The sequence below is a fragment of the Dermacentor albipictus genome, chromosome 8 (genome assembly GCF_038994185.2).
Source record: "Dermacentor albipictus isolate Rhodes 1998 colony chromosome 8, USDA_Dalb.pri_finalv2, whole genome shotgun sequence".
NCBI lineage: Eukaryota > Metazoa > Arthropoda > Arachnida > Ixodida > Ixodidae > Dermacentor > Dermacentor albipictus.
The window spans coordinates 101,753,492-101,778,637 of record NC_091828.1 but is presented as its reverse complement, the minus strand read 5'-3'; the positions used below and the strand labels follow the sequence as shown (position 1 = coordinate 101,778,637).

At 47.3% G+C, this 25,146-nt stretch overlaps 2 protein-coding genes across 2 annotated transcripts in view; one reads left to right on the top strand and one right to left on the bottom strand.

Moving 5' to 3' along the window:
* Positions 1 to 25,146, top strand: part of LOC135913740 (zinc finger protein OZF-like) — a 269,769-nt gene that overhangs the window by 13,587 nt on the left and 231,036 nt on the right. The gene's annotated exons all lie outside the window — the stretch shown is intronic.
* On the bottom strand, positions 868 to 23,517 carry cta (Guanine nucleotide-binding protein subunit alpha cta). The gene is made up of 4 exons (XM_065446343.2): positions 22,643 to 23,517; positions 21,679 to 21,729; positions 19,693 to 19,893; positions 868 to 4,432 (listed from the first exon to the last, which is right to left on the bottom strand). Exons 1-4 carry the CDS (start codon positions 23,123 to 23,125, stop codon positions 4,058 to 4,060), a joined length of 1,110 nt encoding a protein of 369 aa, XP_065302415.1. The 5' UTR covers positions 23,126 to 23,517; the 3' UTR covers positions 868 to 4,057.

The window sequence follows — 25,146 nt, the reverse complement described above, 5'->3', positions numbered from 1 at the left end:
TCGAACAAGAATGTGGGATTTTTTTTTTTTTTTCAGGAGCACTCTCACTTGAGCGCGTGGTTTACTTGCGTAGCTTTACCTTTATTGCCCGAAAATTTGCTTGCGGGACCGCATTAGCCAGTACCAAAAGTTATCAGTAAATTACGTCACCTATCGCTTACAAGAAAACACGAACGAAATTCTGGGGAAAATTTCTGCAACAGTGTCATAAATGTTTCATTTCTGTTTTGTCCTCCACTGCGTGCAAAAAATGTTTCCACGAGTTCACAATGGGCAGTGTCATGGTGTTCCAATAGATTCAAATCCACACCCCAGTGGTGGCGCCCTCTAGATTACACATGCAGATCTCGAAGGCCATGATTTTTCTGTCTGCATGGAGCAGAGACGATTGAGGGAGCCAGATACATGTCACGTCAGATTTTAGACATCTATTAGGAAGTACAATATGAAACCAAGGCACCACCGGGAGGCGTCGTCGTAGCTCTGCAAAGCGACAGCAGAGTTTAAGCGTCGTCGGTTTTTCTCACACCATTTCTTCAGTAAGTGGTAGAGTTTCACTCGTAGTGTCAGTCCATTTGTTTTTCCGTTGCTGTAATGGCAGCCATCAATACAACGGTAATGCCAAGCGTTCCTTTTCGGCACTGGCAAAGCTGCAGCCATCGCAAACAAGGCTTCCCACGAACAGTGCAAACGTGATCCCGCAGGGCAGCAGTGGAAACGCCCACCCACATGAAGCGGATGTGCCAGAGGAGGAATCGAGCGCTGGTGTCGGTGAAGAAACTTGAGTTACAGATGTCTATACGCTGCTTGCTCTCGCAACCCAAAGCGCAAGCAAACATTCAAAGTAGAGAGAGCAATGCACATAAATAGCAGTGTTTCCACATTTATTTTCCAAAACGTCTTAAAACTTAAAATAACTGCATATATTTTTTTGCATGAGTACCACCGCTCTAGTACTTATAGCACAAAAATGAAAACTGGACCCTGGTCAAATGGCCACCCATCTGAACATACACAATTTCGCCGTAAACTTGTTTCAATGGAATCTCCGTTTAATGCTGTCCCACCAAATGCTAATGAAAGAAAAAGAAAAAAAAAGAAAACTCACTTTTCTAGCGTGACACAGAAGTAATAATAAAGTATGTTGCATACAAACAACACAAGAGGACAGGATAGCTCGGCAGTGACAAATACCCAAGAAGTCGAACAGGCCTGTCGCCACTAATAACGCACGGCAGCAAAGAAAGAACAAATGTCAAGAGGACAAAATACATCTTTTGCTGCACGCACCAACCAGTGACCGCAATAATACTATCACTGCAGAGAGTGGACTGCCCGGGCCACCTTTCCCTGAGTGAAGCTTCCCGTGGCCTGCAGTGCCACGCCAGTGAAAGTGCACTGCTTCGAATGCTTGTCGCTGCATGCAATGGCCAGGATTGCACGCAAGCGAGAACAGTGTAACAGAGCTTAAGGCACGTGCAACTCTCATCCTCGTACGAGGTGCAGACAATTTGATCTTTTGTCTGCACCAAGACGGGACATTCTTGAAGGGTAACACGAGGCAGCCCAGTGCATCGACCGGTGCACCTCAAACCCCCTAGTTGTGAACCGGGACATGTTGTGCTCCAGTGATATTTATGTTCTTCTAATCCGACCGGACTTGCATCTAGTGCCCTTCGATGTAAGAGGACACATTCAATCTTTATAGTATCATAAGGAGACAAAAAAAGAAGGTGGTAATGTGACGTCCCGCAGAAACGCTTTTTCAAGTCTTCGCAACACATTACTGCAAGTAGCATGTCAGGCAGACCTTGAATGCACAAGTAAATACTGGCATCTTAAAGTGTGCCGCATATACAAGCTGCCGTCTAAATTTGTTCAGCTGCACATGGTCATAAAAAGGTAGGCAACTTTCGGCACAGACACAACAGGCTTTACATAAGCCTACATAGATCAAAGCTCCGTGGTCACATAAGCTCTTTATGGTGCAACACACATGCATAAAAAGAAAGAAGCGAGATGAAAAGATATATGAAGTTTTTAGGAAAACAGTTAGGTATGTTGCGTCAAGAAAAAAAATATATAATTGAACAGACCAACCACTGCTGCAAAAAATACAAAAATGTATTGGGCAACAGTCAGTTTTCGAGCGTACGCTGGCGTAGAAGGTGAAAGCCTGACTGGTCGTGCCCATGAATTTCATTGCACTTTAGGAAAACGTAGGAGTGTTTTGAAGACATCACATGCACGTAACACCAAGCACAGGGAGCTGCAAGTGGACTACCGACATGAGAAACTGCAACAGAAACACACCGTTACTACTTGCATGGTAGAAAACACTCCCTTGTTCCCACTTTCACACATTATAGTAGTAGCACTCATTTAACATTACATATAACAGGAAGGAGATAGCTGCCATCAACAGCTCACGCAGGCACATACACACTGCAAACAACGAATTGCTTCGTGGGCTAGTAGAGTCACTAACATACAACATGTGCTAATGAAACTGTGGTCACAGAAAAAAAATGGAGGCACTGGTCCCTGCTCTCTGGAGGGAACTGCGATAACTTGGCACATTAAACTGCACTTGGCAAATGGACATACAGAAAACGGTGAGGAAAGAAAACTGAGTATGAGACCACCTCTTGCATGAATCCCAAAAATGGCCACAGGCCACAATCCCATAAAATTTCCTCGGAACTCATGGCAAACTTAAAGTGAGTACTTCTTACCATTTGAAGGCTGGAAGGTTGAACACCTAATCGAAAACTCCAATCTTCCTAACAGTTTCCTTGAGTATTTTTAATTAATAAGCAATACACAATGTAAAAGCACCTGTAGACATTCAACAGACATACAGAAATGCATGTCTGCTGTAAGCTTCAGGTTCGATGTTCGCAAATCACAGCTAAGAAAGTATGTTCACGGGTATCTCAACGTGAGGTGCCACTTACTTCATAGGCAGCATGTTGCATCAGGCAGGCGTTACCACCAGGCTGTTCCCCGCATCTGGCTTCCGTCTAATTTCAAGTGCACTTGATGCCCAGCATACAAGAATGCAAAACACTAGGAAGGCTACAGGAATAGAACAGGCAAACAAAAGTAGCAACATCATCTGCACTGTCTGCAAGATGCCAGAACATAACAAGGTGCCAAAAAAACCATCACGTGTTGTTATAACTCACTTTTCATGTTCACATTCTACTAAAGTGTCTACGAAACTGGCTGCACGAGCAAAACCACGCAAGAAGTTGTAACGTGCAAGCCTTGCCGGCTTCCAAATTCCTGGAGAGGGCAAATTTCCTTTTTCAAGTTTAAATTCGCCTCCTCCCACCAGCATGAACACTTCGCACAAACCCTTTGGCAGACACGATAGCTGTGCCGCAGGGCACAGTACTGAGTCACTGGTATGCAGCACAAGTTGACTCAAGAAGGTCGAGGCACTTTGCGTGTTTATTTACAATATGTACATCGGCAATTACCATTTGTACTCCCAGACGTGCCCCCAAGAAAAAGTTCACTTAAAGCTGCACTTCAGACTAGAGCAGTGAACGCACTGCCATAAAAGTGCAGCCAGGCAGGCAGCTGCACACGTGCCACGCGAAGCACCCCCGCTGCAGCGATCTATGATGCAAGTTCTGCAAGTACATGCAAGATCAAAAGGCTTGCCAAAGTTAATTGCATTTTACAGTCACACAATCTCTTACAACTTAACTGACTGCTCCCTTTATAGTTATCCATAACATTTTTTTTTTCCTAACAGTTTAGCTTGGTTGTCACTTTTCTGCAGTTTCAACGGCAAACCGAATGCGACAAGCTCACAAGAAGCTGTGCACTGAGCGCGCACTCCCATACAGCGTATCAGAATCATACAACAGACGTTAAAGTTGTCCTAGCAAAAATTCGTGAGAAATGTACTGCCCCACCCACTTATGGTAACACTTAGCCAGATGCAAGAATAGCTGACTTTACAATCTCCAACAGAACCCGCCAATAGATCACTACAGTCGCACACACACGCGGACACATAAGAGGAGGCTGGCCGGCTGCTGTGTCACTGCAGCATGAGCTGGGTGATGTTCTTCTGCAGGATGGTGTCGCGGACCGCGTTGAACACCACCTTGATGTTCTCCGTGTCCACAGCCGTGGTGAAGTGGTGGAAGAGCGGCTTGTGCTGGCTGCGGCGAGCCTGGTAAAACCAGTTCACCAGGAAGCGTTGCACGTCGCCGAGGTTGTGCGGGTCGCCGCGGAAGCTCTCGATGTAGTCAGCGATGCTGGTGGTTCCCGAAAGGAGCTTCTCGCGGAGCAAGTCCGTCTTGTTGAAAAACAGGATGATTGACACCTCGGCGAAGCACCGATTGTTCACTATGGTCTCAAAGATGCTGCGAGACTCCACCAGTCGGTTCGTGGAGCGATCCTCCAGCAACGCCTGCATGGGCAGAAAGCAGTCATCATTTGCACTTTATTTTTTTCTGGCCACAGAACTACAGACATCCCAAACTTAGCAGTTAAAGAATATTGCAGCTGAAGCCAGAAAATGCTAATACTTAGTGAAAGACAATCATAATTGTTTTATTATTCAGCATATTGACTGTTTATTTAAGCAATTTAGAAATTGTTCTGTTGACGTTGTGAACAGGCATTCTGATCATTTGTGGCAACGAGATTGATCTGCAGCAAACAAATGTTCATCATTATTCATGAAGCATTCACGTAACGGCAGAAAATATTTTGGTTCACATTATGTCAATAAGCAGATCGTGGGTGTGTCCGAGTATTGCAGCATGTACTAAAATATTAGGCTGCGAAACTGGTAGGGGACTCTATTCTGCTTTTAACGTGAAGCTTTCCTTGCGAACCCTCCCGGACTTTCCTGACTGTGGCTGCTTGCTGGGTGCTGTAAATGATGTCTTGACAAATGGCTCCAAGTTAAAAAAAATTAATTATGGGCTCAATGCTTGGATCGAACCTTAGTACTCCGGCACAGCAGCCCAATGCTCTAGCCATTAGACCACAATCACACTTCTTTCATTACATGGAAGATCACATGCAAACAGCGGTAACAGGAAAACAGAGTGCACATAACACAAAATACTTAATAATCAGGCAAGCTTAAGCATGCACCCAGGGCCAAGATAACATTAAACTATTGCAATTGGTTTTTAAAGCGAAAGCCCTAGATCTCTACATTTCAAGGTCACATTGTGAGATACAGGAAATATCATGTGATTCAAAAAAAGCCAGAAGTGAACCAAAGCATGTCCAGCCATGTATAAGAGATGATTAACGATTAACAAAGTTAAATAATCATTTATTAGTGACTAGATTAAGGTGAACTACAGTAGGCTTTACAAGGCTTTCACCTTTGCATCTGTTAAGCAATAGCTAAGGATACCTCGGACCGTTTTTAATCGAAATACACCATTAGCCCTCCATGACAGGTAAAAACGGTTTGGGTGCCATGCCCATAAGGGCAGGGCCCGAGCTATTTGGACCTATCATGGAGTGCTAATGGCGTATTTGGTATAGAAACCAATTGGAATAGGTTTACGTGATCTCAGCCTAGCATCGGCATCCAATGTGGCATCAAGAAAAGCCTCGCAGTTGAAGAAAAATTTGTCCTGGTCCGGGACTCGAACCAAGGTTCCAGTCCTGGACTAGCACCAATTTTTCTTCAACTGCGAGGCTTCTTTTTCAGGGAACCTGTATGGATTTACTTTGTAGGAATTATTATGAAGGGTGAATGTCTCATTTTCCCTTTATTATATATGTATATATAGTCTGCTCCACGCCACCATCAGTTGCACTTCACTCCTCGAAGAGGTGGCACAGGTGTTCTAAATCATGGATCTGGAATCTGAAAGAGGTGCGACGTAGTGCTCATGCACTTCTCTCCCATTTACCGCTAAATATCCACTGACTTTCTGCAACACAGATGGGGCTGCAAAAAAAATTTGAAATCTCAGCAGAATTACTTTTAAAGAGCAACAAGAAAATGGTTGCCACAGTTGTCGGGTGGCACACTATTTTTTCTTTTTTTCAGTGTATCATCATCCTCAGTCTACTTTTTATGTCCACAGCAGCATGAAGGCCTCTCCCTGCAATCTCTAATTACCCCGTCCCACACCTTTCAGCGTATAAGATGAGGTTTTTACAAAATTTCAGTCGGCGTGTCTTACATATGCACAAAACCTAAGCGCCTTGTCACAACCAATGCAACCCGCCGTGGTTGCTCAGTGGCTATGGTGTTGGGCTGCTGAGCACGAGGTCGCGGGATCGAATCCCGGCCACGGCGGCCGCATTTCGATGGGGGCGAAATGCGAAAACACCCGTGTGCTTAGATTTAGGTGCACGTTAAAGAACCCCAGGTGGTCAAAATTTCCGGAGTCCTCCACTACGGCGTGCCTCATAATCAGAAAGTGGTTTTGGCATGTAAAACCCCAAATATTATTATATTACAACCAATGCATGCATATTTTTTTCACGAGTTTTGATGGTGGCGACAGATGCCAGCTCTAAGGGTTCTCAATGCAGGCAGCACAGGTACCATAGCCCGGCTATCATGGCCTCCAATATAGGTGGCTCCACGATTAGAGGCCACACATGCTATTTTGCTGTTGTAGCGTACTTTTTTTTTTACAGATGTGAAACCCACATGACTAACACTATAAATAAGAAGGCACCACATTTTTTTTTTTCATTGTTAGGTTGTGGCACCCAACATATAGTACTGGTTAAAGAAAAACGTTACTTCGTTATTGTCAGGATCGGTCGCCTGTGCAAGAAGTCTTGGCAGTCTAGCACTAGTCGCAGTGCTTCTAACTTCCGGTCACCATTCTGCTTTTGCAAGCGTTTAAGGTGTGACGCATTATGCAGTCGTTGTCCATGTTATGATATTCGTGTGTTCGGCCCGAGCAGGGCTGTGCTACAGAGGCAATGCATGGCGCTCCAAGGTGCTTAAAACATCGCGTAGGCTGCGGCAGTAACCCAACAATGCTGCTGGCCTAAGTGGCTGAACTTTTTGACAGTTCGTCAAAGGCTGAAACCTTCGAGTGACCTGCAACAAATGTTGGTTTCCTGTGCCAGAAATGTTCGTTCCAAGTTTTATTCTACTAAAATTTGCAGCTTGTGAAAAGTTTATGGAAATTTAGTATCCTAAAATGAGCAAGTACAACATTTTGCAATGAGTCTGCAAGTGGGCATGCCACACATTTGATCATGCCGACCAAGCCAAAATAGGTGCATCTTATACACAAGTTTTCTTTTCAAAGGTCGAGAAAGGCAAGAGGTGCACCTTATAACAAGGAACACACAGTAAGTGAGAGCACACTAAGTGAGACTTTCCTATATATATGCTTAAGTGCGATCCTGCATGACAGTCGACTAAGTTGCAACTCTCATACAACATGAATGTAATGTTTGGGACATTCAGCTTTTCTCATTCTTTTTTTTTCTTCATAGTTGCTGAAAAAGCCAATCGAGTGATGCAGTGAAACCAACTTTCAATGCACAAAAATATACATATTGTTCTGAATACATATATTTCAGCAATTCATTTAATGTGGCCACTTTATCAAGCATTTGAAAAAGATTTGTATCTTGCGAACATTTCTTTGAAACTAATTCGAAAGGTATAAAGGGTTCATGGAGCAGCATGCTTCATGCTGTCTATTCCCAAATACGCCACATGGGCAGCCAATAAGATTGCTCATGCAAATGACATCACTCAACCACCCTGTGTAGAACTCGCAGAGGGCACTGAAAATGTGGGAACACTGCTGAAATCTGAGGCAATGAAGACGTCTAAAGCCTAATAGTAAATTAAACACTTCATGCGGAATCCCTAAATATGGCCCTTGATGATCAGAAGGACCTACCTTACCAACTCGGTGCATTTCTACAAGATCATCTAAACCTTTTCAGGCTTCCTTTAAGAATATTCTGAAGTGCACAGCAGCAAGACATATTTGAGAATTTTCACCTCTTTAGTGGGTTCAGTAAAGCTTACAGAACATGGACTCCTTACAAGGACTATGTAGGAACGACAGGTATGAGAACATCCGTCTAGCACACTCGGAAAATATGCTTGAGGTAAAACGCTGTGAAATATAATAAAAGAAGTTAACACTTTACGGGACGACGCATTGAAACCTAAAGCAAACAACCAGCCGTTCACAGTGAACTCGTTCTACTAAAACATTCCCGTGAGTTTCTTGAAGTGCTCACTGACCTTGGGATTACCATGCACACAGCACGGTTTTCCGAGTCACAGATGGCAACCTGCCGACACGCGACTGAATGGCTACGCATAGCATCCAAATTAGTATCTCTCTCGCTTAAGCGTCCTGTTAGTACTTAGGAGTTCAAATCTGGTCATGTTGCAGAATCGCAACACGCTAAAAGAGGTTAAAACATGTGGCACATTCTCAGAAACATAGCAAACTGAACACAATGGCGAGCCTAATAACTGAAGTTTACATTAAATTAGCTGGTGTAAGTCACATTCAACATTATGCGGTGAAGGCATGGCTGGTCTTGCCTGCCGAGTCTTCACAGTGTTAAATACAAGGGGGATCCATTTAGTTTTGTAAACGGGTCCACATCAAAGGTTCGCACCACACCAGACTGAACAATGTAAACCCTATGCGACAGTAGGTAACAGAGTCACAGCATTTTTCCTGGAAAATGCCGTTTCAATTCACTCGATCAAATTCCCGCACTCGATTTCAGCAATGCAGTCTGCATGAACGTTACAGGAAGTCATCTCTCTAACTGGTTGCCAGTCCTTCATTCCTGGTTTGAAACAGGGCCACCATGTGGATGCAGAATGCCACAGCAATTCACCAAACCAAATAGGGCCCTTTGTTGTGCCAGTCAATGCATTACAAGAATGAAACCATAACTGCAGCTGAATGATAACTGCAAATGGAGATCTAAGATCATGTTTTGTATGAATTGTTTACTTTGGTCTTATTACTTTCTCATCTGCCATGCAAAATGGCCAATCCTGGCAGAGCAACAATGTGTGAGCAGTGATAAACGATAAAAAGGAACACAGTTATAAAATCAAAAGGTTCCGGGTGCAATCTGTTTGCACCAACTCACTATAAGTAAAGCCTGACCACAAAGCTCCAAACTGTCACACATACAGGGTAGTGTACTACTGCCGTTAAAGGACCCCTGAAATGGTTCAGACAAATTTTGTAGATGCGTAGGGTACAGCTAAAGCTGATCATTCGCAAGCGAATGATCCCAAGCGAGAGCTATCGAAGCAGCATACACTGTGAGCATTCTGTCGCAGCGCCGAACGTGTCTGGTATTCCGGTAACCACAGGTGAGCTGGGCATTTCGACAGATGGCTGGAGGCATAAATTCAAGCTGATGAAGCAACATTAGCGTAGAGGTAAGTAAGCAGCCTGATCGGACTGCACGGTCCAGGGACCTGTTGGTGCAGAGCTTAACCAGCCAAACAAAGTGCTAATATTGCTCTAACCAAGTAAAAAAGATTTTAAACATTTACAAAAATGTGTCAACGATTACACTCTTGCTAAATATTTACACCAGCAGCAAAGAAGAATACATTTCATTACTGAATGAATGCCAGTCAGGTGCCAGTCTTCCACCAACACAAAGCAGTGCCAGAGGCGCTGCTTTGTCACGCCATCTCTACAAGTCCAGCAAATGAGAATTCTGCTTAAAAGTGTTGATACATATGACTATACAGTCAAACCCGACTAAATCGAACCCATTTACATTGAATTATTCTATATACCGAACAATTTCTGGTAATGGTATAGTTACGATGAGATTGCAAAAATTACAGTTACATCGAACAAAAATAGCAGCCACTCCCGATATATCGAACGTCAGGCGGCGAAAAAGTGCCTCCAGAAGTTGGCTTTCCCCCGCGGTTACTGGGAAACCCGGCGGCACGGCTCCATCCAACCGCTCTCCCTACCGTGACCGCACTGTTTGGGCTGCTCGGGCAAGCTGTCGACACCCCCCTGCAAAAAATTATCCTGGCCCGCCCACAGCGCTTGCTCAGACAGCCAATCAGACGGTCTTGTGCTCTCGTCGTGCAAGATGGCAAAAGTGCGGGTTGTGTCGCTGCTTTTCTGGTTCATTGTGTTTGTGCCTTGTGGGCCTCCTCCCGCAGTGTTGCCATGATGAAGCGGCAGAATTCGCCTTTCGTCGTGAAGCTTGAAGTCATAAACCGGGTCGAACGCGATGAGAAGTTGGATGTCCCCGCATCGTGCAAGATTCCAAGGAGCACTCTCAGCACGATTAGGGCTAAAGTGGCCGAACTCGCGATCCCGTGCCCGTGGCGCCCAACGCGTACCGTATTTACACGATTGTAAGTCGACCCCCTTTTTTAAATTTGAAAGTCTGAAGTTGGGGGGTCGACTTACAATCGAAACCAAAACATGGCGCCGCCAAAAAAAAACGATACCAACGGGAGCTACAATGTAGTTACAATTTTATGGTTCCTCTATGGCCCTACCCGTATCTTTTCGCTATCCCGCGTGTTTGTTCGCTTTTCGGAAGGGTTTTTCAACATTTTTGAGAGTTTTACAGTGCATGCAACAATGATGGGTGAGGGGGTGTCGATAGTTGATGGAAGCGCCGCTGTTCCCATTTGCGGCGCCACCCTCAGAACGGCGGCGCTTGCGGGGAGCATCGGTAGTTCATGGAAGAGCAGACAGCGCTTGCGGGTTTCTCTTTTCTGTTAAAAGGCTAGACGCGTTCCACTTGACTGCCGGCTACGTGCTACTTCTATGCTTCCCCAGTATTCATGAGTGCTCCAGGCCCACTAATCGTTCGGGACTCGTTCACAGCAGCGTTCAAGAGGGCTGCCATCCTTTACGCCGAAGAAACAAATCGCTGCGCAGCGGGCCGCAATTTCGATGTTTCTAAACGGGTGGTGCGAGAGTGGCGACTGCAGCGAAGCGAAATTTTCACCTGTGACGGCAAGTGAGAAATTTCCCACGTGCCGAAGTCTGGACGCTTTCCGGAGCTGTATGCTAAGCTCGCGGCGTACGTCGCTGAAATGCGTGATCGGTCCCTGCCAGTGAAGTGCGACGTGGTCATGAAACAAGCCCGGACCTTCGCCTTAATTTTAAGGTTCTGCTCCGCCGTGAGTACAACGAGTGGCTGGCGGCAGAAGACTGCGAAATTACGCTAACCGGACCTGTCAAAAGAGCCTCCCTGACGGCTGCGTGTGGTTAGGTGCATTTGGCGTGGGCTGCTGTTCTGCAAGATGTTTGCCAAATTTGAAATTTCGCTGGACCACGACGCGCTGTGGGACCGCAGCAACGATGACGATGGCAGCACTAGTGAAGACGAGTAGTCCAGTGACCATGTCAGCTACTAATAAATTTTCGTTATCGAATGCGCCCTCGGGTATGCATTCTTTTTTTTTTTTTCGGTCACGCGATATGGGGGGGTCGACTTACATTCGAGTCGACTTACAATCGTGTAAATACGGTACGTACGGCCGTGTACAAGTGGTTCTTCATACGTGCCGGTTTCCGCGTGCTTGGTGATGACTGTAAATTCTGATGAATGCAACGAAGCCGTTGCCGGTGTTTGAGCAAGCTGTGAGAATTTCCAGAAGCTGTTCACGAACCAATGGTGGACAAGTTTGTGAGTGCAGATGATGGTGTCACGACCACGGGAGAGCCCGAAAACAAAGACTACATCGCCGACATCGTACCGAGCACAAATGAAAATGGGCACGAGGAAAGCAACAACGGTCCTTTGCCCACATCCTCAGAAGTGATTGGTACACTCACACTAGTCCGGTACTTCTGCGCGAATCCGGAAGGTTGCGGCCTCAGCTGCTCAGACTCATTTTTACAATGGGGGGAAGTGCGTGCGCCACAGGCAGCGAAATTGCCTAAGCAGAAGAAAATGCAGGACTAACTTAAGCGAAACTAAGCTAGTTTGATCAATAAAGTGATTTTACAAACGGTATGTGCTTTTATGACATCCAACTATTTAGCAGGATTATATCGAATTATGCTCTATATCGAAATGATAGCATTTTCTTGCGAGTTCGATATAACCGGGTTCGACTGTATGAGGAAAATCCTGCAGATTTTTTAGGGGTTTGAAAGGACATGTAGGCGTGACATTTTTTAGCACTCTATTTCATTCATTTTCTAACTGTGGCTCCAAGCAGCTGATCCTGGCATTTACGAGGACACAGCTGCATTAGAGTTTACAACGAAGAAAAAGAATAATGTGAAATGAAATGGATTTCTGCAAAGCAGAGTCCAAGGCTGCCTTCTGAATGCAACTTGCAACTGCAGGCTCTGTCGAGAGTGTTGGAATAATAACATCCTTAGGCGTTCATGAAAGTATTGTCATGAACACCCTAGAATTAGGTGATCCGAGGCAAACCCTCGAATCCCCTCACTCTCCTAACTCGCTGCATAGTGACGGTCTCGAATATGGCAGTATTGATACCACGAGGCAGCTTATAACAGGTTTATTGGCCTGTCACTTGCTCCCAAGTTCACATACTATGCAACACCTGCGGATGAAAGTGTGTTCCACATGTGCAGCGATGGTTGTGAATGGTAGTGGCTAGCACTCCCAGAGCTAATTCTGTACGCACATCAGAACACCCAAGAAAGTGTACGGGAGGATAGATACCACAGTATCCCTCTTGTTAAAGCACCGCACGCATAATGTGCAATATGTGGGTTTGGCAACTTATCTTTTGATCCACTTTTATTACCTTTTACCTCATTATTTCTACATTTCAATTAACATGTTCACCTATTTCTCGAAGTCTTGATTCTTACCCATGGTGACCCACCAATGGGTCACTCGCCATATTTCTTTTGTGCGTCCTGACCCAACAGTGAGTCCGTAGGGAGTTGTGCTTTGTCAGCTTTCTCAAGGTGCAGAGAGAACGCACCATGACACGTTGCCATGACACGCTCGAAATGGCCAGCACTAAGAAGGTTTAAGATCAATGTGGTGGTTAGCAGCCTAGATAATTTTGACAGTTTCTTTTTTCTTTTCTTTTCCTCATCCCCTAACATAACTTTCCTTCCGATTTTTTTCTATATTTTTTTGTTTTTATACCAAGCGTTTCTTCAGCACTGTTACGTTTCGCCTATGACGCGCGGTGTAGCCGGCGCGAATTCAACGGACGCCGGGGCTTCGTTCAAAGCGGCGGACATTTTGGCCCATTCGGAGCGGCCGCGACGCATCCCCGCCGAGCGCGTCCCGGCATGTTTAGTGCCACGTGTCTTTGTGTGTGCGTGTGTGTGCCCACGCTTGTCAAAGCGCGGCAGCCGGGGAGAGGAGCTCCCAAGTGTGAAGCGAGGAGGACTGACCGGCGCCGGCCCGGCTGATGCGTCACTACACTCGTCTCTACATGTCTCAGTCCGTCCGTGCCTCGCTGTCACGTGGTGTCATCTCGTGACCTTCCTTCTTGCCCGCGATGCCAAGAGTATAAGAGCAGCTGCCCCCGGACGCCAGGAGAGAGGCTCCGATTTCTTCTGTTGAGTAACGTGCTCTCCCGTCTCTCTACTTCGGTCGACCTGACCGCCCGCTCTTTGCGATGCTAGAATAAACAAGTTGTTCTGTTAGCAGTCGCCTCATGCTTTGCTGGGACCTTCGGATGCTTCCAGTGTGCCCCAGGCCGCCAGGCCAACGCTACCCTTGGGGCTTGCGACCCATTTGCAACAACGGGCGCCAACGGTCCGGTTGCAACAATGGGTGTCAGCACTGAGGTTCCAACAGCTGGTGGCAGCGGTGGGATCGCGACAACGGAGGCCAGCAGCGAAGATATGCGGTTGACTGTATGCTGAGCAGCACAACGACCATCCAGGAGCAGTGCAACGAGCCCTGTGTGATGACTGGTTGCCTGCAGCGGAACGACTGCGCTGAATTCTTGGTTGCGAGGTTTGGTGAGTGCGGGACTTTCTTCTTCTGAGTTTTGCCAGGCTTTTGTTAGTGTCAGAAACAGAGCTGGTAATTGGGGTTGTCGTTGCTGCCGGGTTAGTTGCGGCAAGACAATAGTAGGCAGTAGAGAAAGCAGCATTCAGAGCAGCCATGGATTTGAAGTCGTTGCGCAAACCGAAATTGTTGGAGCTTGCAAGAGAGTTGGGTCTGGATGTCTCAGACAAACTCAGAAAACCAGAACTGCTAAGGGCTATTCTTGAGTTAGGAGCTGAGGATGACGAGCTGTCGGAATGCCTTGAGACCATTGAGGAGAGGGAGACGGCAAAAAGACAGGAGCGCGAACTTAGAGAGCAACAAGAGAAAGATGAGCGTGAACGTAAAGAACAGATAGAACGAGAGCAACAAGAGAAAGAAAAAGAGCGAGAGCAACAAGAGAAAAAAGAAGAGCGTGACCGTCAACACGCTTTAGAAATGAAGCGTCTCGAGGTAGAGATGGAATGCGCTCGTAATGGAAATCAGGCACACGGTGCAGGAGAACGAGTATTGTTTAAAATGACTGACCTGATGCGGCCGTTTAAGCTTGGAGAGGACATTGGTTTGTTCCTGGTTAACTTTGAGCGAACGTGCGAGAAGCAGGGGTTCTCTCGGGAAACGTGGCCACAGCGCTTGCTCACTTTGTTACCCGGCGAGGCGGCCGACGTAGTCGCTCGCTTGGAGAGAGAGGAGGCAGAGGATTTCGACAAAGTGAAATCGAGTCTGCTAAAAAAGTACAGGCTGTCCGCGGAGGCGTTCCGTCGGAAGTTTCGAGAAAATGAGAAAGGCAAAAGTGAGTCATATACAGAGTTTGCCTACAGGCTAATGTCAAACATGCAGGAGTGGCTCAAAGAAGAGAAAGCGTTTGGTGACCACGAGAAAGTTCTGCAGTGTTTCGGGCTAGAACAGTTTTATAGTCGGTTACCTGAGAACGTGCGCTACTGGGTCTTGGATAGGCCAGACGTTAGTACGGTGGCTAGAGCCACTGAGCTAGCCGAAGAGTTTGTGACGCGTCGGGCTCGCGGAGCTAAGGACGGTCAAAAGGGTGAATTTGGCTCCAAGTTTGAGAGGCCGAAGTTCACGCCCATGAGAGCAAAGGGGGACACACGTAGTGCGGATGCGAGTGAAAGCAGTCCGACCGAACGTAAGGAGACGGCGGCAGCCGAAGCCGAACGCAGAAAGCGGTTCGAGGCGAGGCAAGCGCGCGTGTGTTATACGTGTCAGAAGCCGGGTCACTTTTCGGCGCAGTGTCCGGAAACAAAAACAAAAGTCGTGTTTTTGTCATTATGCAGCACTGACGAGAACATGAAGCTTCTCGAGCCTTACATGCGAGACCTCCTCGTGAACGGGAAGGAGTGCCGAGTGCTTCGCGATTCCGCAGCTACGATGGATGTAGTTCACCCCTCTTACGTAGAACCCGATATGTTCACGGGCGAGTGCGCATGGATCAAACAAGCCGTGGAAGCTCATAGCGTCTGTCTGCCCGTAGCAAAAGTGCTTATTGAAGGTCCTTTCGGAGCACTTGAGACGGAGGCGGCAGTGTCATCTATGCTGCCCCCCCAGTACCCGTACCTATTTTCGAACAGGTCCGATCAACTCCTGCGCGAGAAGGGGCTTTTGTTTGGTGAGGCTAGCGTTCAGGCCTTAACCAGATCGAAGGTTCGGGAGCTCGCTGCAAAGGCGGTAGTTGCGGGGCCGACGTTGTCGAACGATGAGAAAGGGTCAGAGGCGCAGCAAGCTGATATTCAGAGCACGCCCGAACTGAATAAAATTGAGCCTGTAGCGTTAAAGGCACCAGATACTGGAGAGGAAATGCCTGACACGGGAAAGTTAGAAGAGCTATCTGAAGATTTGCTCATCGCGCCTACGTCAGACGGACTTAATAGGTTGCTAAAAGTCAGCCGGTCGGCTTTGATAGCCGAGCAAAAGAAGGATGGCAGCCTAGAAAACATACGCTGCATTGTCAAGGAAGGTATCGCCAAGAAAAATGCTCGCTTTGTGGAAAGAGGTGGGGTCCTGTACCGGAAGTATCTAGACCGCAGGGGAGTGGAGTTCGATCAGCTGATCGTGCCTCAGTGCTACCGTCAGGATCTGTTGCGCTTGTCGCATGGGGGTTCGTGGTCCGGACACCTAGGAGTTAAGAAAACTAAGGACCGTCTCTTGCAAGAGTACTATTGGCCAGGGTGTTTTCGGGACGCAGGCCACTTTGTGAAGACATGTGACACCTGTCAGCGGGTGGGCAAACCAGGGGACAAATCGAGGGCGCCGTTGAAGTTGGTACCTATCATTACGGAGCCTTTTAGACGGCTCGTTATTGATACAGTGGGACCTCTGCCGGTAACAGCCACGGGGTACAGACACATTTTGACTGTGATCTGCCCAGCGACAAAGTTCCCTGAAGCAGTGCCGCTTAAAGAACTCAGCTCAGTTGAGATAGTCAATGCACTACTGTCCATATTTGTGCGAGTTGGTTTTCCTGCGGAAATCCAATCAGATCAGGGCACAGTGTTTACTAGCGCTTTGACGACAGCCTTTCTCGAAAGGTGTGGGGTAAAGCTGTTACACAGCTCAGTGCACCACCCCCATTCGAATTCCGTTGAGAAGCTCCACTCCGTCGTGAAGCGCGTGTGGAGAGCATTGTGGTTTGAACAGCAAACTGACTGGGAGCTATTTCTGCCTGGGGTGATGTTTGCATTGAGGACCGCGCCGCATGCGGCTACAGGGTTTTCGCCAGGTGAGCTAGTGTACGGTCGCTCGCTGCGATCTCCGCTTCGCATGCTTCGAAACGGATCACTGCCCTCTCCAATGGCTGCAGACCATCTGTTCCACAAATGGCCGCCTCCTGCACTGGAGCCTCGCTTTGCAACAACATTCTTTTGAGGTGCGTTACAAAAAGGGGAGTCTCAACGGTAACGCCGATGGCTTAAGTCGAAGCCCCTAACGTGGGAATCAGCCTCAAAATTGTTTGTTATTGATGTTTTTCTTCCTGAGGCAGGATTTTTAACATATTGCTTTTGTGTAGTGTTTCAAAGTGATGATATGCTTTCTAGTGCAATTTTCCGATTTGTGGACGCGTTCTGAGTGCTGCTAGACTACTGTAAGGAACTAGGCAGTAGTATAAAAGGGGAAAGAGCCTGGCATGGCTTAGTGAGGTTTGTGCCGTGCTTGCTGACTGAGCGGCTGAGTTTCGGCGTAGTTCTAACGCTTGCTAGGAACGAGAGAAAAATGAGAACTCTCCCGAAGTCACTTTGCAGTGTCCTGTGTGAACCTGAACATGAGAACGAGGCCTTCTCGGTGCGCTGCGCTCAAAAAACGCCGAGGGACGACCGACGTCGGTTATGAGCATCATCGAGCGACATCCCTCCGGACAGCGGATGCAGTCCCCTGACCATCGGGATCTCCTTCCCCCGGCAGGGTCTGTTACGTTTCACCTATGACGCGCGGTGTAGCCGGCGCGAATTCAACGGACGCCGGGGCTTCGTTCAAAGCGGCGGACATTTTGGCCCGTTCGGAGCGGCCGCGACGCATCCCCGCCGAGCGCGTCCCGGCATGTTTAGTGCCACGTGTCTTTGTGTGTGCGTGTGTGTGTGTGTGCCCACGCTTGTCAAAGCGCGGCAGCCGGGGAGAGGAGCTCCCAAGTGTGAAGCGAGGAGGACTGACCGGCGCCGGCCCGGCTGATGCGTCACTACACTCGTCTCTACATGTCTCAGTCCGTCCGTGCCTCGCTGTCACGTGGTGTCATCTCGTGACCTTCCTTCTTGCCCGCGACGCCAAGAGTATAAGAGCAGCTGCCCCCGGACGCCAGGAGAGAGGCTCCGATTTCTTCTGTTGAGTAACGTGCTCTCCCGTCTCTCTACTTCGGTCGACCTGACCGCCCGCTCTTTGCGATGCTAGAATAAACAAGTTGTTCTGTTAGCAGTCGCCTCATGCTTTGCTGGGACCTTCGGATGCTTCCAGTGTGCCCCAGGCCGCCAGGCCAACGCTACCCTTGGGGCTTGCGACCCATTTGCAACAACGGGCGCCAACGGTCCGGTTGCAACAACGGGTGTCAGCACTGAGGTTCCAACAGCACATATTTCATGCCATATAGAAGCTACTATCATCATTGCTTTCGTCCAAATTGCTTTTGTCCAAGTCTGTGTGCCGTGCTAACTTGGCGTGGCTTCCCTACCGAGACAAAGTGACAAAACCACCGACAGATGTGTTCCACTTGCTGTCAGAAACTCGATCTACACGTTCTAAGCATTTGGCAGATCACTCCACAGATGGCATGAAGGGTGTGCAATATTTTTGTGCCTATTCTTTCTTCGTTCATGTAAAGCTGCACTGTTTTTCTGCCATACATCTTCACCAAATCACCCATATGTCATCTCTCAAATGTCATTTCTAGTACAGTTAATTACATTTTCTATATTTTTCGAGTCATGAGTGAGCACGTGCATGTGTCTCTTCTTTCTTCATCCTTGTAAAGTTGTGCTGTTTCTCAGCCACTCAATCTTTTTTGGTCAGGTTACATTGAGAGAAACAGGGTGTGTTAAATATGCAAAATGAAATGTTATTCGCCGAATGTTAATTCATATTTGATGGGAGCCGCAAAAACATGAAACTAATCGGGAGTCCGAAATATCGAATTTGCCAGAAAATAAGCGACATTATTTCACAAGCATGCAATAAGCATGTCAGCGCATTGCTATAGGTACATTCATGTGCCTGTGACCTAATCAGTCCTTATTTTGACCACTGTCATGCTGCCGCGAAAGATAGACAATATTGCAGTCAATGAATGCACCAAATTTTTGTCCCCTGGTAACATAATGGATGTCAACCAAGCTATGTTAGCTGAATAAACATGGATGACTTCACAACAGTCATTATCTAGCACTTCTCACCACCCATCCTCCACCAATCACCACCCTTATCGATCCAGACGTCAAGGATGGAGCTCGTGCCGATGATACCGGCCAACCAAGATTCGCAAAAGCAATCAAAGAAATTGGCAAGGACCTTGTCACCATTTAAAATGTAACTAAATAAACACAAGATACGTGGAATTTGTACGACAAACCGTAGGTGCAGTCTTATTAAGAACTTAGTCGCTAGGCTTGTCTTGTGCTTCGGGTGCAGCTGACTAGGCTGTGCCAGTTTCACTTTCGAGAAGGCACCGTCAACATGGCCAACGACCATACCAGTGACACATCAAGCCAAAAATATATCTTTCTGCTCAACTCGGAGGTCCAATTAGCATGCAGTTATGTAGGCAGAGTTTAATACATCGAACGGTGTACACTCTTGAGCAAAATTACAGCCTTTTGCCAGACAATAATAATCGGCATCTGTCTTGTGCGCATTTCCTTTCTTTAACGCGGCGAGCCCGGTACAACCCAGTAACGAACGGCATGCGCGTTATCAGAATGACATAGCATTTCCAACAGGAAAGTAGCGGGCGCGGTGTTTTCAAGAACGGAAACGCAAGCAAGGCAGATGAAAATTACTGTTGTGTGGCAGAGGTACACTCCAAAGGGTGTAACTTTGCCTAAGAGTGCGTCTGAATTTTTTTTCATCTTTGAGCACTGAGGCTCAGTGGCCGCACGGCAAACCTGTTTGACTAATCGAACATGTGGGAATTATCAGTCAGCACTTGTACTCGGGAGTAGCGGGGACTATGAGGCAGTGATGACTTATCCGACTTATCTCGGGAGTGACAGTACAAGATTTGAGAGAGAAGGAAATGCCCACCTGATCAAATTCGCTGGACGACACGAGGAAGAGGATGGAGGTGACACTGTCAAAACAGCGAAACCACTTTTGGCGTTGCGACCTCTGGCCACCCACATCGACGAAACGGAACGGCACCCCGTTGACGGGCACCACGAACTCTGTGATGCTCTTGGTGGCCTTCCGCGCATGCAGAATGTCCTGGTTGGTGGGTATGTACTCCTGAACACCAGAAACACACGGGAAATTCAACAGTGTCCACTTTTACAGCAAGTACCATTACTGCCTAGCAAAAATTTTAAAGAATTATTAGTGTTGGAGGACGAGTTCATTCTTGGATGCCATGGTAGCATAGACGCATAAATCACACACAGAAGCAAAGCTATTACCACGGGAGAAACAGTGAAGCATTTTATAGCCTTTGTCAGTCATGTATCAAACCCCTTCCGACAAGCAAGAATATTGTTCCCAGTAAGATGTAAAAAAATTCTCGACATACGCATGCATCTGCTGTTCCTTTTTTCTTTGTCATTGTTACAGCCCCCTTCAAAACTCGCTCAACTAAGGATAACAGCACATTGCTGAGTCTGCACTTGAGGACAGCACTTTATTTTTAAGCGGAGCTGTCTCAAGCTAGTTTCCAGTGCTTCGTGGTGAGCGTAGGCAAAAATGATGCAGTCTATTGAGCTAAAATACCTTAAGCATAAGACAAAATCGTATCAGCACACGTGTCCCAGCTGCATTTTGAGGCCAGAAGTGTTAAAATCGCTGATGGATGATGCATTGCGATCTACGCAAACAATGACAGTGCAGTCGTTGCGCCCTATACTTTACCAACGACCGGCAAGAGCCTTGCCGTGGAATGTGCCAACACGTGCACCGTACAGACTGGGGACAGAAGCATTGTTGCCACCGCATACGTTCATCCCGGAACATCAAAGAGGGACCTTGAAGACTTTATGATTGTAACATTTGGCTGGATCCTCCCGGTGAACCCCATCCCATCATCATTGTGGGCGACTTTAACGTCGATGTGTGTCGTCTAGACAGAAAGTGGTCCTTGGCATTTCTGTTAGAAAGGCTCAGCCTTCAGTGTTACACCAAGACCAATATTTACACAGCATGCCAGTGGTTGTGCATAGTCCTAACGTTCGCTAAGAACATCTCCAGTGTGGTCACAGAGCCCATGACCATCTATGATAGCGACCATAAAGCCATAATTACTGTGGTCACAAGATAAACGTAAATAGAAACAAACATAACAATGTGCATATTTGCGTTATATTGTTTTCTGCTTTTATTTTCTTTATAGTTATATGCAGCTTCACTGGTCATTCACCTTCACAGAGTGGAATGGCTCTGAATATTGAGTGGCACACTTTTTAAGCCAGAAGCTCAGTGGAATTTCGGAACCCAAATGGGTTCCTTGTTCCAAATATATCAGTTAACTTTTAATCTGGTCAGCAACTACAACACTTTCATTTTTTAACTGCCAAGCAATGTAGCAAGAAATGAAATTTGTTTATATGGTGGTGGGTGGTTTGCTACAACCATGCATGCCAAATTTCCCAAGCTGAATCTAAGTTCAAAATGAAACCACTTGTCATCGTGCCAACTTAAAAACCACCTACAAACAAGGGATGCACCGTAGCATGTGCCAGCACTGAGAACACGAGTGTCAGCATCGCCATCAGCATGGAGGACAGAGTGTGTATGTAAACCATTATTTCAAGCTTTATGGGCATCTGACTAGCATGCTTGACAGTCACCTGAAGGAAATGGAAAAGTAATACACACAAAGTGCCATGGCAATAAACCTGCACAATAGATATCCCATGTGTTAGGCTTTCAAAACATGTCATTGGCCGTCATGGCATGGTAAAGTGCCAGTGTTTAACAGAAATCTTTACCAGAAAACCCAACTGCAAGGTGAACGACCTCTTGTCTGGTACTCTACTTGTGCATACGTTTGTGCCCAGGATGTTAATGTAAATACCAACAACTTACCTTGGTAGCAATTCGGTCCAGGTGGTCGAAAAAGTAGCGAACTCCATCGCCCTGTGAAGAAGGAAAGAGTGTGAATACAGGAATGTGACAAGCTGCACAAAAAAAGCACAGTGACAACCCACTGGCAACCGTGAGTAAATGTCCGAAATTAATCACAGAAATCCTTAGCACAATTCCACATTAAAAGAAAATTAAAATAATCATTTTCATTCTGCCCATGGCCGGAGTGGAGATTCGTACCGAAAATAACACAAAGAAATTCAATAAAATTTTATTCAAGTTAAATGTAAGGTAATTATTACTTTGCCTTGCTGAGCCATACTTAACTGAAACTTCGTTCCAGCGTATCAGAAAAGCTACAGTGGCTATTCCGTTTCCCTGCTTAAATCAGTATTTTGTGATATTAAACGTCGTGTATCGAATATGAAACGTTCGGCTTCATGGGGCCACTCAGTAGTTCTGGGGTGTGGCGAAAGTTTATCGGATGGCTCACGATAGGAAAAAGAAAACTGGACGATAAGCTTACGGCTACAACGTGTTCACCGCAAGAAAAACGGTTGGCGACTGATAATCAGCCGCTTCGCGGTGCAGATTAGTACAGCAAAGTTGGAAAGTTCTTTTGTGACCCGCGTTTACTAGCTGACAATACGCGGCTGGGCTATCAATAAGTTGAGCTAGCCCACAACGCCGATCATTTCCGCAGCCAGGCAAACGCGAACGTAGTACGATCCAATCGCGCTGATTATCTCGCCCTTCCAGTCGCCCTCCGGAGAAAAGTGCTCGATGGCCGGCGCGAAAACACCAGTGCAATAAATTACACCGGCGGGCGATAGGCTAGACGTTATTGACACAGCGCGCCGCCGGGGACACCTGTCAAAACTTCCACGAAGTCTCGCGACGTCGCAGAAGACACTATACACAGTCGCACGCCCGCATCGAGCAAGGAGGTGCGGGGGGCACTGACCAGTTGGAACTCGATACGACGCTCGAAGGCGGTCCGGATTCCGGCGTCCTGCCACAGGGCCCGCACCGAGGGCGCGTACCGGCCGAAGGTCTCGGCGTCGGCCGGCTCGAGGGCCGACTCGTAGCCCAGCAAGCGCTGCGCGTGAACTTCGTTCGCGGGCCTCTGCCACGGTATGGCCAGCTTCTGTCGGGCGTCCGCCAGCACCTTCATGCCGCGAAGCACGTTCTGGAACACGACGGCCCGGTACTCGAGTAGCTGCTCGGGCTCGAAGTTGCAGTGGTGGATGATGCGCATCTGCTTGAGGAAAGTGCTCTTGCCGCTTTCACCGGCCCCCAGCAGGAGCAGCTTGACCTGGCGCCGAATCACCTGCTTGTCCTTCTGGATCATCTTGTCGATCTTGTGGCTGCGCTGCAGCGACTCCAGCTCCTCGGGCCCGTAGCGCAGCCCGTAGAGGCAGCCGCACTGCGCTAGCAACTTATCCATGACAGCGGCGGCTGGAGCGGGGTGGGGGGGGGGGGGGGGGGGGGTAGCTGTCTTGACGTGACCACAGCTGCGGCGCTTCTCAGCAGTTCCGCTTTTTGATCTCGCCGGCCGTCTTTCTCCCTCGTCGCGGAACTAGCGGGATCCACAACATGCCACACGAGCGGCTTTAGCGGTGCTCCGATGCGCGGGGAGTTCGGTGGCCGGAGCCCCGCCGTGCCAATGACACACACACGCACACAGCCAAGCCAGCCAGCGCCTATAACCCGCGGCCCAGGGAAGCCCCACACGCCTTCCTTCCTTCAACAACACACGCTTGGGCCAACCGGAAACCACGTGACGAAAAGTTTTTTTTTTCGCGTGCGTAGTTTGCATGTAGTTTGTGTGATGGCGCTAAGATCGCGCAAGAAGTGTGAATTGAATAGTGGATCCACCTATAGTGAGCCGCAACAAAATCTGTGATGCGGTACCCTTCCACTACTTACAACTGTAGCGCTGCAGTCGACTTTTCACTAGGGAGCCTTCATACACACACGCCGGGCGGCGGCGTGGGTGTACGAAGGCCCCCTACTTTTCATGTTCGAAAATTTGACGAAAATAGGTGGTGTCCAAATCCAGCGTCCACTTCCTTGGGACAACAGAAGCTAACCTCCATGCTAATCTCGAAGGCGATCATTTGGCAAACAGGATGCCGGAAACACATCGATCATAGTCTTAAGTAGCAAAATGATTTAGCGCTTACCTCTGCTTGGTTCTTGCTCAAATTTCACAGTACGATAGCATTTTATGGTCCGTACTGTTGAATAAAACACTTGCCACAGTTACTTGCCTGATTTTCAAGTGGTGGAGGGGTATGCAGATCCATGACAAATATTGGAATCTATGTGCAGCAAATCTTTTGGTGAAGCGGTTATTGTAATGCTTTGCAACTAACTGCGATGCGTACAATTTTGTTTACTTTCATGATATGCAACGTGTATTATCACGAAAGGTTTATGACTACCAAATACAAAGGTTGCAACTTAATTGTTATGCAACTTGCATTACATATATCGCTCAACTGCTATGCCGGAAAGGCGATGTAAGCATGCATGCTTGTCGATATACAGTGGCATAGCCAGGAAGTGGCACACTGAGCACGTGACCCCCCCAAGAAAAATATTCGGTTTTAATATGTGGCTTGCCAGATCCTCATCGTCCCCCTCAAGCTCAACGTGCTCGGTCAAGCGCCTGTCATTCCACCCCCTCCGCCCAAAATTTATTCCAGCCGCTTCTTGCACCAGTCAGCGTCCCCGGTCACAGTGGCGTGCCTACCCCCCCCCCCCCCAATGAAATTTCTGTGTATGCGGCCTGCCCAGCCCGTCCTCGCCCCCTCACCGTCTCCGGTTAGTGCTTGTCCTTCTGCCCGCCCCCCCCCCTCCCCCCGAAAAAGAGAATGTCTGGCTGTTGAGATAAGAGTGGTGCCGACAGGTGTATGCACAGAAAAGTAGAACACGTAACAAGCAACATTTAGAGATTCTGTGTCGCTTGTTTAATAGCAGGACATGACCGTTCTGGAAGACTGGCCAAGATATATATATATATATATATATATATATATATATATATATATATATATATATATATATATATATATATATATATATGTATATATACTGAACCTCTAAATTAAAAAAAAATAAAGTAAATCATGAAATGTGATAAATAAAATTATTTATTGCATTAACAGATCGGTGTGCTTTAGGGATGCCTGGGAGGCGCCGTCATATGTTCAGGTTTTATCAGGAAGAAATTTTGTTAATGTTGTGACGCAGAACAGAGAAGGGCATACGTGGTCAGTACACGAGGTCTGTATGAGTCACTTCAAGGGACCCTGAAACGATTTTGGCGATTTTCTACAAACGTACTGAGTCATTAGAGTAGGTTCTTCTGATCATTAATTGATGCATCTAAGTGCTCTGCGTAAAGCGTGTAATTTATTATAAGGTTTTAAAAATACACATCGCTGCCGATCGCAGCGCACT